Source organism: Falco naumanni, chromosome 1 (genome assembly GCF_017639655.2).
Source record: "Falco naumanni isolate bFalNau1 chromosome 1, bFalNau1.pat, whole genome shotgun sequence".
NCBI classification, from domain to species: domain Eukaryota; kingdom Metazoa; phylum Chordata; class Aves; order Falconiformes; family Falconidae; genus Falco; species Falco naumanni.
The window spans coordinates 122,870,047-122,886,678 of NC_054054.1; the positions used below are offsets into that span (position 1 = coordinate 122,870,047).

The 16,632-nt window shown below is 45.6% G+C and overlaps 1 protein-coding gene across 5 annotated transcripts in view; it reads left to right on the plus strand.

The window, feature by feature from the left end:
- The window catches only part of RHBDL3 (rhomboid like 3), a 74,671-nt gene that overhangs the window by 9,652 nt on the left and 48,387 nt on the right, over positions 1–16,632 (plus strand). For 2 of the 5 annotated variants that reach the window (XM_040581941.1, XM_040581945.1), the window contains one exon: positions 14,475–14,558. The exons of the other annotated variants lie outside the window; for them this stretch is intronic. In XM_040581941.1, coding sequence (XP_040437875.1) covers positions 14,475–14,558 — 84 coding nt within the window. The remainder of the gene's footprint in view (positions 1–14,474; positions 14,559–16,632) is intronic. 5 annotated transcript variants of the gene reach the window in all.

The window sequence follows — 16,632 nt, forward strand, 5'->3', positions numbered from 1 at the left end:
GGTTTGTCATCAGCTATTCCATTTCCCTTTTCCCTGGCTATTTGGATACTATTCTCTCCAATCCCACCAGCCTGTAATGCAGACTGTTGGCTTTGCCTAGTGCAAAACGTTGGGAGTAGAAGCTGCCAATATGAACCAGACATCAGCAGTGTAGCAAACACAGCACTGTTAAGCTTGTGCTGGTAGAAGACTGCATCTCCTGAAATGTTTCAAGGAGTCATAACAAGCACACCGAAAAGCACATGGAGGCTGAGTCACTCTTACACAGCCCGTGAGTTACTGGCAGCTTGATGTCTCTGGATTTGTAAAAGCCTCAGGAGGCTTCCTACTCATTACACATTTGTGTACCTTCCACGTCTGAGCTGCCTGGAAACCTGCGTGTTAAGAGTGCAGTGTCTGAGAGGAATGGCAAGCTTCATTCAGACCGTTGTGTATCTCTGTTGCCTCCTGATCCCAGCTGCAGTGGGAGGCTTTGGTAGTGTGCTGTGCTGTTTCAGCTGAACATGCGGGATGGTTTTTAAGCACATAGATCCTTGCTAATGTATTGTTCACAAATCCTGTCTTGCATGTAGAAAATCAGTGAAGCAATAAAAACATTTAAGCCGCATGTTTAAAAAGAAAGGGAGGAAAAAGCCATAAACACAGAGTGGATTGATGCTGTTCTGCAAATCAGCTGGTGCATTGTGCTCTGTGGCTGTGTGCTCTGTTACAACAGAGAAGGGGAAGAGAGCATCCTGTCTCCAGAGGAACAAACCAGCTGCTTAGCGAGTGGAAACAGTTTGGAGGTGCTTTTCTACACCATCATCACTTATTCCTGTAACATTTACAGGGCTTTTAAAGTCACTTTCTACCAGACCTGGAAAACAAGTGTATCTCCTCTGCGATAGGAAGTATGATGCTCCTGTTGCCTTCCGGTATTTGCAGTCAGTCCAAATGTACCGGGGCACATTTGCAAATTGAATGCAGCAGTGGGCGTGTTTGAGTTTGACAGCAGCCAAGGAAGCTGTGATCTCTTTCTGCCTCCTTACTAGCCGTTGTACAATGTGTTGCTTTCAAATCAGCTTGGTACCAGCACAACATGAGAGAGTTGATGGGGTTTAGTTGATGGGCTCTTTTCCTGCACCATTGTACATAAAGAGTGCTGAGAAAACCTGATCTCAGAACGCTTTCGATTTTTACGTGATTCAAACCTTGCAGTGTTTACCTGCTCAAGCTGTAGCACCTGGGACAGTCACTTCTTTTCCTTTCCTCTCCTAGTCTTCTGAGCAGTGGCATCCCCTCTGATACAGCTGCTTGTGGTGATGCTGGGGATATTCTGTCACCAGAGATGGTATGTCTTGGTAAAAGGCGTAGTGAAAGTCCTGGATGTTTGTGATCACACTAAGTCTCACTGGGACCTTGAATTCCTTCATAAAACCCCAGCACTAGCAGGACATGTATTCTTAGTATATGTTCCTGTTGCTTAGGAACAGCTGTCTGCAGTGACAGTGTTACTGGTGAAAGAATAATGATGTATGAAACTAATGTTAAACAAGGAAGATCAATCTTACCCTTAGGAACTGTTCTTTGTGTTCTTTGATACTTAACATACTCTGTAAGTAGCGTATACTCTGGAGTTTCCTGAGTTGTATGAGGAAAAACCAAACAAGGATGCTGGAGGCAAAGCTGTTTGTGACTATCATCAAACCTCTGGTCTCATGCACTCCTTCAGGGCAGCGTTCCCTGAGGGAGCATCTCTGCCTCTGTGATCCTTCACTATTAGGTACCAGTGATGATGGTGACTCTGCTTGGTGTAGCATAATTGTTTGTGATGTATGATGGTAGTGGAAACGCTTGTTGATGACAACCTACAGCCTGTGAGATGTAGCCATGCTTACCTTTTGGCAGAGAAAGGATCAATATTACAAAAGGTGAAAAATGGAAAGTTCCACAAAAAAACTACTGGAGGACTCAATCCTGTGTGCTCTGACTTGGTCTAGCAAAGCACTTGAAAACAAGTATGACAATTGTCCTGGACCCATTATATGTCTAACATCAACTGTCTGTTTTGCTGGAGCTAGTACGTGTCCTAAGGGATTTGGAGACCAGAGGGGGATTTTAGTTTCTGCCCCTTGCTCTGAAGCAGAGCCAGATGCTTGCTTCCTTCCACTGGCTGCTTGCCACTCCTCTCACATGTTTACTTACCTTCATGCTGAGAAATAATGGGAAGTAGGCCTTAAGCATCTTTACTCACTGCAGGCTGTGGCCACTGTGGAAGGTTGTTGCTTTTTAGCCTTCTTGTTTGCACTGGGGAGGAAAATGAAAGTGTTTATTGTGGTTCCTTTAACTGCTGCCTCTTCCCTCAGCTGCTCCCTCTTGGTTGCTAATAGAGGAGTTGCTTTTGCACACAGTTTTGTTATCACTGGATTTATGTGTCTGAATAGCTGTCCCCCTCGTCAGCAGGGAAGGCATCAACGTTTTTCCTTCGTGTGTCCTCTGACAATAGTATTTGGGGTTTGGAGCAATGTTTCTTTTGCATTGATTTGTGCGTTTAGGCAGCCCCTTTGGGGGAGACTGCTGTGAAGAGCAGGGGAGATGGTCCTGCTGCTGCTATTTTTGGTCCCTGAGCTGTGCCTGGAGACCATAGCTAGAGGAATAACTTTCTTTCAACCTAAATAAAGTGTCTAAAGAATCTTTACTGAGCTGCATGTTTGCTTTGTCACACTTGGACTTGCCAACCCTGGGAACTGTTTGGGGATGTCTTGTGTCTGTGTGCATGTGTGCAGGACTGCTCTTGTGCTTTCAGCATGGTAAATATTCTAGTGTTGTCTTCTCTAGAGCTCTATGAGCCGGAGCATACGTTGGCTTTTTTAGAGGATTCGCCAGTGTTGGGTATCCGCACTAGAGATTTTTGCTATTGCAATGCCTTTCAGTCAGTCTGTATTCCAGAAGCTGTAGTATGCTGGCTAGCTTGTGTGGTTTTCACCTGATGGGAACCTCCTGCCTGCATTCATTGCCTTCTGCAATGTTCGGAGAGGCCAAAGCCATGTCTTTTTATGAATGAGTGCAATGGCCAGTTTATCTACCTGTCAGGCGTAAGAGGAAACAGCTTTCATGGTGGAGAGAGCAGCAGCATAGCTTCATAGTTGTATGTGACAGCTGAAGCTGGCTGGCATATAAATGCTGCACAGTCCCCTTCAACAAGACAGGTGCATTGAGTAACTTCCCCAGGGTGGTGACAGCCAAAATGTCTTCCAAAGAATTGTTGTATGTGTGTAAAACAATATCTTCCAGCTTTATTCCCTCTGTGGCCCATGAGCTGAGAGCTGCACGTTGATATATGGGATCTTTCATGGTTGGTACTAGTGGCCAAGAGGAGCTGGGGCAGAAAGTCTTTTGCCAGCTGCTGATTTATGGCCCTAGTAAACAGTCCTGAAAAGCACAGTGAGAATTTTCTGGACCTTGTGCAGTTTCAGCTGACTGGAAGCTCCAGGCTGTTATTTGACCATGTGGAGTAATAAAACTGTGAAAACTAATTAACTTTTGGGCCTACTGCAAAACAAACTAGTTCATGCAAAAAAATTACTCCACACTTGCAAGCAACAGTGACTTTATGGGTTTATAAGCCTGTATTTAATGACCAAGCATGTAGTACAATGCATGAAGTATGGGGTTTTTGCTGACTTCTAAAGCTGAACAGAATATAACAAGCTCTACTGATCACTGAGGATGTGAATACCAGCTCTTTCATCCTTATTAATTATGTAGCTGATGTGTGGGTGGAAGTTTGACACAAAACTGCATTGGATGGTTTCTTGTAGTCTAAACCAGCTTGAATTACACACACCCAACCCAAACGAAAGCAGTTCATTCAAGGAAAGACTCTGTCTGTAGTGAGTACTATAGTTTTTCTGAGGTCATTCTCTGCTCGCTGTTCCCCCTGAGGTGCAGCTGAGTAAGCTCTTTCCCAGTGGGAACACAAGGTGTTTTTCTGATGTCAGCAGGCAAGTTAGTCAGCCCTGCTCAGGACCTGGCTCCTGTGATGCAGATGCTCTGTGCGTGCCAGTTGTGATGGTGACGTCAGAGAAGGGATGTTTGAGTGCCCCGGTATTGTGTTCCTTGCCAATGACAACACACATCAATATTGTATAAATGATCTGGCCTCTGTCATCCAACACCGGTTTGGAGGGAGGGAATGACTGGCCATTCTCCTCAATCAGATTACTAAGGTAACCCTTCCTCTGTCCCATCAACTCCTGCATTACTTAGTAGCCCTTAATATTGGATGTTTAACTGCTGGTATCGTTAGAGTCAAAGCTACGCCTGATGATTCCTGTTCTCCTTTGCTAGGGTCTATCCATTTAGCTGGTGGCAGAGGATTGTGTAGAGCCTTTGCTCACTGGGATGCATGGTGCCACTTGGCTGTTATTTTTCTGATTGATAACTCATCACCCCAAAGAGCAGAGCTGGCCCTTTTGCAGAACATAGGGTGCTCTGGAGTAACTGTGCAGTTGTTGGCTACGTTTGAGATGCACAGGCTTGAGCTTCAGTTCCTCAGAAAGCTGCAGGCAGTGCATGGCCTGTTTTCTTCCCCCGTTGAGAAGGGAAGGGAGGAAGGTTGAATATTGTACCAGGTCCCTTTGCTGCCCCACTACACGGCTGGGGAACAAGGAAGCCTGATCTGGAGCTACTTGTTCTGGGGGGGAAGGTTGCATGCTGGCCTGGTCTATGCCCACACCTGGGTCATGCAGACAGATCATCTGGTATCTTGGCAAGATAGTTGTCACGATTGCTGATACAGGAGCAGGAATTTGGAACTTGAAAGAGAAACCACCTTAAAGGCAGGAGAACTATGATGTGGTGAGATTTTTTTAAAAAATATTTATTTATTTTAAAGTGTCTGTCCCCCCTCTCCTGATGGATGCACTTGAATTGTCACAGTACTCAGCACCAGAGTACCAGCTAGCATGGGTCTATCCCAAGATTTGGTTTTCTCCGCTAAGCAAAGTATTATTGCAGAGCTATTATTTGACCTAAAATAAGTGTGTGTGCATACTCACTGCTATAGAATTCTGCTTTTTCACGCATCAAATCAAGTCCCTGTGGATTTTCACCTCCCTCCCAGATCTGGCAGACACTGAAAAATGGAGCTATTTTTAATCTGAAATGTTCTGTGTTTCAAATTCAGGGTATAAAATGTGGTTTTTCTCCTGACAAGTTTCATGGCTGATTGCTATAAAACTCCTTGTCTTTAAAGGAAGAATAAAACTTCCTACAGGAAGAGCAAAAGCTCTGATTTTTTAGGGGTATGAATCTTAGTTCCTTTGAGAAACAGAAAAATAGTGGCATTTGCTGTCCTTGGATTAAAGAATTTACTGAGGTGGAGGAACAATTTAACAGAGGACTCTAGCACAGTCCAGTGTGGTAGGGTGGTATCAAGGGACTCTGTTCCCCTCCCGGAGGGGAGATGATGTTCTCTGGATTAGGAATCATTTGCCTGAAACAGTATGTCTGACAACCAGAGACTGGCATCACAGGCAGAATGCTGCTTACACCCATTTCATCATCTTCTTGCTGTCACTGTGGTTCTGTCATCCCACTGGAGTCGCTGCTCCACCTGTCCTCCTGAAAATCTGGTGTGTATTGTCCAGGAGAAGAGATGAATTCCTGGTTCAGTTGTTCTCCCTGCCCAGAACAAACAGATATAGAAAGTTTCTTCCCCTCCCCACTGTATGTGCTGTACAGATATAGAAAGTTTCTTCCCCTCCCCACTGTATGTGCTGTTCTGTGCCTGAGTCAAGTCTGACGGGTCAAAGGGGGAGCCACCTTTCAGAGGAGATCCTCCCTTCTGTGCACCCAAGGGTGGGACAGTGGGGATAGCAAGTTGTTACCACCAGGCTGCAGACGGTTGTCTAAGCGAGAAGGGTTGAGACCTTTTTTGCCCTAAGGGAGGAAGAGGGAGAGAGGCAGAGCAAATCTGAGGGTATAGGGGAGCTTGAGCTGGGGAAAGCAGCATGCTCAGTTTTGCAAGGTAGCTTTGGGTTTGGACTCCAGGCTAGGCAGTAGGCTGGATGCCTCAGGCGTAACAGGAGCAACGTTCCCTAGTCAGTGCTGAACCCTGTCCCTCTGGCACTGGCGGAGCTGCTTGAGTGCAAACACCAGCTCAACTTTCTTCTGGCTCCCAGCACTGAAGAGGCTATTCATGACAGTCCGAGTGGCTTCTGTACTGGTGGCCCTTTGAGCTGGGACAGTCCCCCCCACCCTGCTGCAGCCTTGGTAAGCGGAGAGTTGCAGCTAATGAAACACAAGAGGAGTTCCCTGCAATTGTATGGGCAGAATTTTTCTTTGCTGAGTAAATTTCTATCCTGGTTACCAACCTGGCAGCACCCTGCTGACATAGCCTTGGTCTTTGCCTGTAAGAACTGTCTAAGGCAGCCCATCGGTCACAGCATCCTGGCACCTAATGAGGCTTAATGGGACCGCCAAACTCTGAGCCCAGCAGACCACACACAGCACCGCCTGTCAGTGTGCTCCTCTCTTTTCTGCCTGATGCAGAAGGGGAGCAGCACTTGTCTCCTGGGGCTACCTAGACAATTGGTGTTTCTGCCTGGCCTTCATCTCACTGGTGTGGCTCACCAGATAAGTCACTAAGCAACAGCAGAGAGAGACCCAATGGCTCAGATCTGATTAACCTCTACAACTTTATCCTGTGTTTTAATTGGATTAGCTGCAGGGGGGCGGTTTTGCTGCCGTTCCTGTTTTTTTTCTTAAACAGGTACTTAACTGCATGCAACAAGTTAAGAGTAGCAAGAAGACCTGTGAATAAATAAGTGGTGTTTGCTTCTTTCCCAGTGCTCAGCTAACAGCTCCTGCCCTCCCTTTCTGAAAAATTGCTGTAGCAGATGCCTGTGAGATAGTTCTGAGTAAGCCCTGCAGTGAGATCTCTTGGGAGGTGTGGGGTCTCGCCTAACAGCCTGGATGGCAGACCAAGAGTCCCTGATTGCTAACTGCCATTTTGTCGCTTTTGGGAAGGATTTCTGCTCAGTAAATGTTCAAAGCAATTTCCATGTTCAGTTTCTTTCATCTTTTCTCTGAGCTTTTTAGTTTCCTTCAGGGCCTGATACTTCTGCATCTTAGGGTTTTTTCTTATATCACTGCAGTAGCTGTGGGCTGTAGGGAATTGGCCTTATTCAGCACTGCAATAGCCCTTCCTCTTCAAGGACTTCAAAGTTCATTCTCCAGTGTCAGTTCATTTAGTTTTGCAGGTGGCAACATGGAATAAGGAGATCAGTGATCATAACCTGTTATAATGGGGGACAGGCTGCTCCAGACCTAAAAAAAAAGGAATGGAATCCATTTGATTGTGGGATTGCCCCTCATTCCTCATGCTGCTGTCTACCTGCATGGTGCCCAATTGAGAAAAAGAAGAACCAGTTTCCAGGAGACTTTCGCCCATGTCCATCCTTCTGTCTGAAGCACCCAGTTTTCTCTTCAACAAGCTTAAAATAGAAGCCTTTCTCCTTGCCATAGCTGTAATTGGTTCTGGATTGGGCCCTGGAGAGGGTCATTCACCTCCCTGGGTTGATAGAAGGGGTACATGCTGCTGAGAAGTGCCCTCTTACATCTGTTTTTAGGTAGCTGTGCACAAAAAGAGTGAATTGTAGGTGTGATAGCTGAGCACAGCTCTGTTCCAGGAGGAATAATGGATGTACTAGCACTACTCTAGCTGTTACAAGATCAAAAGTGCTGTTACATTAAAGCTGGTAATACTGCCTGGCTTGGCAAAAGGGCTGAAAAATTGTTCTGGGGTTTTAATGTATGTTCAGATAAACTGTCTTTCATAGTGAGGATCAAGCCTTTGAATCTAGTCCATGTACAACAGCGTGGGTTTTAGTGACTTGGTGAAAATGTAACTCCAAGGAATTCCCTCTTTGCACAGGGCTTGAATGTGATTAATTCGTGAACACTGTGTGCATCACAGTTGCAGTCTTTAAGCAGAGGTTTCAGTGCTTTGTGGCATCTGGGGTGCCTTTACGGGGTGTGTGGTTGTCGGGCATGGACTCGGCTGCTGCTTGTAAAGAAAATGTAATCATTAAGTTGAATTATGATGGACATTAGTTTCCTTTGTCAGATTTAATGTATTCGTGTATTTCGTGTCCACTGGCCCCTCAGCAGCTTGCAGGCTGGATATGTAAATTGGTATCTGCAGAGGATGACTGATCCATTAATAGGTGGAATTTGATGCTCATAAAAATGAATGCATTTCATGTTGCATGGCAATGGTTTGCCTGAATTTTTAAGTCGCCTGAGGATCTCTTACTTGGAATTCTGTGGCTCAGGCTATATTTGTTACAAAAGCAATACAAATGGAGAGGCCCTGTGGTTTCAGAGGGTTGGCTATTCTTTTGTCTGAGTATCACTTACAGTTTTCCTGTATCAAATGTTATTCCAAGGAAGCTGTGAAAATGTGAAATGCAACGATATCTGAAAACAAAGCACTGCAGTCCAAATTCACTGTGCCCACAGAAATAATCTGTCTTTGGAGATCTGTTCAGATACTATTTTTCAGGAAAAGCCAAGTTTTAGTAGATGATTTTTCATTATTAGGCTTTCATGAAGGGATGTAAAGGACTAAAAGGATTTGGTGGGTCATTAAAATAAATACAGATCTGCCACTGTGGGGTTTTAAACACAAGATGAAATCCTGGCTCCTCTGAAAGGGCCTCATTTGCTTCCTCTGGGCCTCATGCTAATTTCATTACTGATCTCAGACGGGTAAAGACTTCCCGATTTTAATTTTACAGTGCTGCTTTAAGCATGTAGATATAGAAATACTCAGTTTCTTTTGCTGAGAGTTTTATTAAAGGAGGCTCACACAACATGCACCCCTTCCATGGTGGAGCATTTGTGTGAGAAATTTCATTTTTCAAGCACATGAAGTCATGATGATCCCTCAGATACTGAGAGTCTGCACTCTGAAAACATTGGCACTTCTTGCTTTTTCCTTCAGCACTGTGAGGCAAATTCTTCAGCTCTTCATCACTATGCAAGCCTGGGCTGAAGGGGCAGTAGCAAATATGCATGGAGAATATTGTGATATGTGCCATAAAGTTGTGCCAAGGAGAAAGGAACATCCAGGCTCAAATGATCTTTTTTCCCTGAAGCTTCTATGGTTTGCTTTTTTCTAAGGTGAAGTGCTGGATACAAGCCTTGCTAACAGTCAACATCTTTCATGCCAGGGAAGAAATTCTTTGCTAGTGTCTTCCTTTGCCACAGTGTCTCTATATACTCATGATATCAATGCAGCAGAGTTTGGCTGTGGAACATCTATCATTACTGTAATAATGTACAGCTCCGTGGGTACTGCATCCATCTCTGACTAATCTGTTCCCATAGAAATGTATGCCAGGGTTCGACTGAACAGTGTCTCCATTTTGCAGCCTGAGGAAATGACCATGGTTTGGTATGTTTCTGAGAAGGTGATTGAAACAACCAGATTTGCTGGGTGGGCAGCAGGGATAGAACCAGGGTGAAGTACCAGTGTGGGATGGCTGTGGCTGTGGGTGGCACTTTCATGGCACTTCTTCCCCACACTATAGTGTCTGAAAAAAAACCCAGTCCCCTAGAGGGAAGTAAGGGTGCTTGGTGATAGTGTCTTGGCTCTGAAGCTAGCTAGTTGTGATTGCAGGGACTTGCAGTCTGCTATGGGTTGGTACAAGCCCATCTTTCAACTTGTAAAAAAGCTGCTGCATTTGCTTGAAGGACATCAGGCAAGTATGCAAGCAAAACCCAGCTGCTTTTCTTCTGGAGACTTGGTCTCTCAAATAGTCAGTGCCCAGGGTTCTTGAGAGTCTTATCTCAAGTTGGTGAATTCAGTAGTAGATGAAGGTATTTGACGTCTTTGGGTATCGGTAACTTTTTGGGGCTGTGGAAAGCTGTGGACGCTTTGGCCAGGCCCCTTTAACCAGCAGCTCTGTGTCAGAGCTCTGCCCTGCTTTACTTGGGCTTGGATGCAGCACACAGTTCTGCAGCCAGCTCACGTGGCTCAAGTGTGAAGGAATGGTAAGATGTGTAGGGCTGAAAAGACCTCAAGGAATTTCCCCCCTTCCCCATCAGTCCCCTACCACAGATCAAAGTTGTCTAGGCTGTCCCATTTCTGTAGTGTAGGAGGGATTCTCATTCAGCTTATCTGAGACCAGGTCTACAAGGCATGGGAAGAGTGAATGAAGAAACTGTTCACCAGGGCCTGCTTCTTCTGGTGGCACTAGCTGGCAGTTTCTGAAATAATTTTTGTGTTGCAGAATGGCTGTGTGATCACGGCCATGACTCCCTTAAAGATCTTTGTGAAACAAAGTTAGCCTAAGTTAGCTGAAGCAGGCCTTGCAGCTGTGCTGAGGCACGCTGATAAGGAAGCTGAGAAAACACACTGACCTTGTGCCTAATGTTGTAAATAACTTTGAGGAATTCGCGTAGACAAGAGAGAAAAAAATATATGTAGCTAGCTATCCGCAGAAACCGCAAGTAGGAGGACGTATGAAAATGTAACCCTTTAGAGCTTAGCCAATTAGCAGATGACTAGTAGGCATAATTAACTGGAACTGTATATAAGACATAATCGCGCCGTAATAAATCGAAGCTTGCTTTATCACTCACATTGAGTCGGCTGCTTGCTTCCCCTCGCTTATTTACAACATTAGGCACAAGGTCAGTGTGTTTTCTCAGCTTCCTTATCAGCGTGCCTCAGCACAGCTGCAAGGCCTGCTTCAGCTAACTTAGGCTAACTTTGTTTCACAAAGATCTTTAAGGGAGTCATGGCCGTGATCACACAGCCATTCTGCAACATTTTTGCTTTAGCTGCCTCCAGACTCTGTAGAGGTGAGAAGTGGAGCAAGCAATACTCATCAATTAAAATGGCCATATAATTTTCATTGCCATAATAAAGACTAATGTAAAGTAAAATCAATTATTTTATGCAATAGGACAGGAATTAATCTCAACTAAGCATCCTGGTCTATTGTAGTTCCCCACTTGCTACAACAAACATTTGTCTATGTGGTGATATTTTCTAGCATAGAAGTGCTAAGAGAGGAGTGTGACAGCTATGGAAGCTGGACTGGTTTGCTCTCTAGCTGTGTTGCCTCCCTTGGTTGACAGGTGAAGAGCCTGATGGCCAGCTTCCAGTTAACACAGTTATTTTGCTAGCTTACAGGGTAGCTGTGCTGAAAATTCTGCTCTTGCCCAAGCAGTTTCGTTTCCGAAGAGGGATTCTGCTGAAATCTTTCTCCGTGGAGTGACTGGAGTAAAAACTTTAGTTTACCCTCCATGCTGGGGAAATACCTGGACTCGGGGTGCAAATCCTCAAATCAACAGCAGGTTTGTGCTTATCCTACATGCGACAGAATACTGCAGAGCCCGAAGCAGCTTCACAGCTAGGCCACAGCTGCTTCCTTTCTAGTGAGAACAAGCAGCAAGTGCCAAGTGCATCTGTCACAGGGGGTGCAAAGATTTGCTGTCCTATGCATGCTTAGGTGTAGTACTTCACTGCAGAGCTGAGCAAGGCTAAAAATCTTGCCTGTACATACCCTGTCCAGCTCCTCCAAGTCACTCAGTGCGCTCAGCAGAGCCTGGTTATATCTGTTCTCCATCTGTCCCTTCCTCCATCATCTTTGCTATTGTTAATTGTTAGTGTCTGGCTTGAAAGATTGCCCCTTAGCACGGTGCTGATGGGATCTTTACACAGAGGATTAAGGCTGGAGTGGATTGACAGGAGACAGTATCCCTGCTGTGGGAAGCTTGCCAGTTGTGTGCAGGCTCAGTGCTGCTGCTCTTCCAGTTACTCCAGTTCATGTCAGGACATAGGCAAGAGTCAGTTGCAGCTCCATGCCCCCTCAGCAGGGCCAGCTGGCCAGATGTGGCCCGGGGCACTGCATGCTGAATTTGGGAGAGGCCTCCAGCACCCAGCTGCTGCATGTGGCCTTTGTCAAGATTTTCTGTCTCTTTACATCAGCTGCACCACCCCATGGAGGCGATTTCATACCTGGCTCCTCAGGTGGTTTCCACTGTGCAATTGCAGTGCTTTAATCAAGGATGTGGATAAGGATAAAAGCTTTGTGGGGGGTGCTGGCAGTAGCAGTTGAGATGTCATTTCTTACTGTATCATTCTCCTTAGGTGGCAAATGTGTCTGTAAATCACACAAGTGCTTTCCCGTAGCTTTGCTTTCTGTTACTGCCTCAGCTGCTGCCAGGATTTCATGGGACACAGATCTCAGCTTTTGGCGAAAAAAGCACTGCCTCCTTTCCTTGTAAAGGTACTTAGCACGTATTTCCAGTGCCCAGGAGCGTAGCCAAGGGCCCTGCTAAACTTGCTAAATCCAGGCCCTGGGAGATCATATTTCTTTTTGTGTTATTTGGTTTTCTTTCCTGTGGAGTCTGTATTTTCTCCTGTACGTGCACGGGGAGCAGGGGAGAATCCCTTGGCATTTCAGAAGGTATGAGTGTCCTCTTACCTTGTGACTCTCCTGATCTGCTCCTAACAAGTCCTTGGAGACCTTTGTTGCTCTTTTCCAAAGCTGGTATGTGTCCTGCAGTAACCAAAGGGTATCTGTTACCTTGCAAGGACAATCTGGGGCCTGGAGGTGCGTTTACTCCTTGCTGTCAGTAGCACAGGTGCTGACTCCCTTTTTTGCCGCGTTGGAACAGACTGGCAGAAACTTCCCGTGCTCGGATCTATCACACCAGGGAGGGTTTACATGTGTGTTATGCTGTCTACAGCTGTTGCAAAAGAAGTCTTTTTCCAGTCTAAAGGAAAACCCTTATATCTAATCCATCTCAGACTCTTAAATCTCAAAGATAGCCAAGTAAAACCAGCGGAGTTCACACCAAAGGGCTCAATTTTGTGGGCTTCTTGAAGGGAATGTTAAAAGAAGTTCACAGGCTTTAGAAGCATTGTTGGATTTTATTTTTCTTTTCTTGTACTATGAAAATCCCACTGGCTGGTATTCCCATGTCCCTTTAAGCCATTTGAGATAACATTTAGTTTCTTCCATTAAAACTATTTTTATCCTGGCTTGTGGGACAAGTAGAGATTAAAACAGTGCTTGGTATTTCCTTGCCCATCCTGTCTGTTCTTCATCCCCAGATCCTTTCAGCTCTCCCCAGCTCTCCCCCCTTCCCTCCCCAGCTTGCCTTGAAGGGCTGGGAAAGCCGGCGCTGGCGCATTATGTTGCCTGTCTGATTGTTGTGGGGTTGTGTTTGTGTGGGGAAGGTCACGAGACAAAAAGACCACCAGGCAGGGGTGGGCGGGGGGTGTTCAGTCCCGCTCCATTCAATCCTTGTGGCAATGGGTGGGAAGAGTCTTGTTTGCCTGATGGGATTTCAGGGGGTGATTGCTTTTTTGTTTAGGCTTCTTCCACGGCTGCTGCATGGGCCCTGGAGGGCTACAACAAAAGTAGAGCATATATATGAGATTCACGGGGCTGAAGCGTGCTGAGATAACCAAGAGGCAAAGTAGTCCGTGCAGGAGCGACTGAGCCAGAGCCAGCCACTGTGCCCTTGCAGCCTGGAGGCTGCCAGCGATTGCTCCGGGTGGGGTGTTTGTGCTATGTCCAGTCTTGGCTCTGGTGGGAGCTCTTCCTGGGTGTCCGAATCCTGTGGGCTGAGATCCTTAGCTGGATGAATGCTGTGCAAGTTTTTTGGCTGTGGAATGAAGGTTGAGATGTGGAGGAACAGCTCCACGGACCTGCCACACTGGCTATGCTTCCCTGAATATTTTTGAGGCTTCCAGCCAGTGACTTTTAATTTGCAGCACCTGCCTCCTTCCTTGCCCATCTGGTCCACACTTCTGAGAGCATTCTTGTGTTTCAATCACCCCTCTGAGATGCTGGCCCTCAACGCATCTCTCCCCTCACCCACCCCCCCATCCTTAGAAAGCAGCTCAGGCTATATTTACCACTGGTATGCATAAAGGCAAACATTGTCAGGGACTCATTGTAACTGTCCCAATTACCCTGGGTTCATTTGCATAAGAAGATTGACCAGCCTGTGGTAGTGGCTTTGCCTTGGCTGTCTGATACGGGACACTTCGATTTGGGGAGCAGAAAGAAATAGAGTTCCCAGGCTGGGTGTAGGTTGGGGAGGGGGTGACAGTTTTGGTCCCTAACAGCATGGGTGCTACAGCAGCCCTTCCTGGTGGGAGGGTGACTTGTCAACTCCCAGCTGCTGGCAGCTCAAGTCTGTCTGATACAGTTGTAATAGCTGCCAGTTTCCCAGAGATACAGATTCAAGGGATCCCAAGCATGCCTGAGCTCCTGGCTGTCCCATCTGAGTAAATCCTTCTCCTCTATAGTGTGTATGTGTGTATTTATATGTTGATATATTTATTTTTAGTAGGTGTTGACCCTGCTTGAATGCTTTTAGACTAAGCAGTGACCTGCCTTGTGCTGTCACTTCCCTCAGGCACATGTAACCTCTCCTCCTTGTGTTTGGATTTCTTCCAGAGAGCTAGCTGTTCCTGCAGGCAGGCTCTAAAGGGAGAGGAAAGCAGCTGGGATGAAGCACAAGTCAGGAAGCGAGCTGAAATGGTATGATCTTTTGACCCAAAGCAGTAGCTAGTGCTGTTAGGGCTAGTGCTTGCACTGCAGCAGCTGCACAGCTCAGGCTCACTGAATTGAGAATTATTCATATTCTCTTTCCCTTCCCCTCCCAGTGCCATACGTAACGTGATCTGGCTGTGCCCATGCTGGCAGATGGAAAAGCAAGACACTATTTGCAGTAATGGTTCTTCATGGGCTCAACTGGCCTATGAAGTTGCAACGTTCAAGCTTGTCAGCTTTGGCAGAGCAGCAGAACAGCCTTTCTGGAGACCTTTACTGTCCCTCTGCTGCTGCTGTATGTGTGCATATGCCTGTGCAAATGTGTATCCTTCTCTTCATCTCCCTGCTGCTTCCAGGAGAGACCCGCACACTCGGACAGCTGTTGCTGTTGCTTGTGAGTGTCACCAAGCTTAGTGTACTTCCTGGAGGTGCTTTGACCATTACTCTATCCTAATCCCTCCTTAAAAATCTTCCCTCCAGTATTTGGCAATTTTCAGTTTTTACTGGTCAGTCATTAGGTAGCAATGTAGGAGTGCTTCATGGAGGTGGCTGGAGTACATCTCAGCTACAGTAGTATTTTAAGCCTCTTGCATCCTTGGGTGAATTACTTTGCCTCTCTGCCTTGGGTTCCCAGTTATAAAGTGGAGCTCTTTATGAGGAGGTACCACTGTGAATCATAATGAGCACAAATTGCCATTTCAAAATGCACTGTGCTAGAGGCCTGATTCTAACAGTCAAATACCAAATTTCTGTCTTATATTTTTGGACCTCTGTGAAAGGGATTGATGATCCAGCCCAGATTTCTCAGGAATTCCTTTGCTATTTCTTTGGGGTGGAGTGTGTGTGGAGAAATCCTCATGTCTTTTCTCAGATTAGTTGCTGCTTGTGCTCTGACTCCAGGATGCTCACATTTTTTGCCTGAAATAAACTGCATTGATATTGTTATGTTTGCTTGGTGCAAGAAACATCAAAAAAGAAGGGGCCAGAACCAGAGTCTCAAGTTGGGGCACAGATGGACCCCTTGCAGTTCCTCTAGCAACATTTTAAAAGTCAGTTTTGTATGTTTGATTTCCCTGATGTGTTGAGAAGGCAAAGTAGAGTCAAGTCTTAGATTTAGATTTGTTTTCCTTTCCATTGTGTTTGGTTTTGAGGGCCGTGTCCTACCTTCCATTGGATTTCTATGACTTCTCATCTCCACTGTGTGACAGTGGAGTCTATTTATGAGCAAGTTAAACATGAGCTCCAGACACTGATTTAGCTTTTAAATGGTTGTTCTTGACAAATATGAAAGATAGTTCTGAGCATGAAGAAAAGGGCTATGATTTAAGGCTTTATGCTCTCCTTTTTAGACACTGTATCTTTTGCTTTGCAGTTGGGAAAATTAGATTTGGCACAGGATCATGTAGGAGGTGACTGATAGACCTAGGAGGATAACAGATACCTTGGCCTATCTAAACCTGCAGACACAAAAGGGTTGGGAGTTTGTATCTGCCGCTGAGGTTCAAGTAATAAGAAGTGTCCTTCCTAAACAGTTTATTTTCCCTAGCTGTGAAAATGGTGGAGGTGGGTGAATAATGATACGTAGGGTTTCATTTGCAATTCCACAAAAGATTGGGAAAACTGCTTTTTGTTGCTCTTCGAGCAAAATATTTAATTTGACTTGGGCCAAACCATCTGGGCACTCTGAACATAAACATAAATGGCAATTTTCTTATCAAACATTTTGAAAATAGTAATGCCCAGTGTTTTGGCCTTGTAGAATCCAAGGAAACTTCTGAACGATCAATGTTCAAAACTAAGGCAAATTCACAGGAAAGTCTTGGCGTGACTGAAACGTCCCAAGTTTTTGCTTGGAAAAGTTTTGTTTTGGAAAAAAACCTTATCTTGGCTTTAGAAATGGGAGGAAAGCCCTGTAAATAACACTGACAGTAAACAATGTTCATATGTCGTACATATAAACTGCATCTTGTCCCACCTTTACGGTAGTGTTACACTTGAGTCTCTAGGGCTGCTGCTTTTAATTATCTTGGTGCTTTATCCCATCAGCTGTTTCCATGTCACT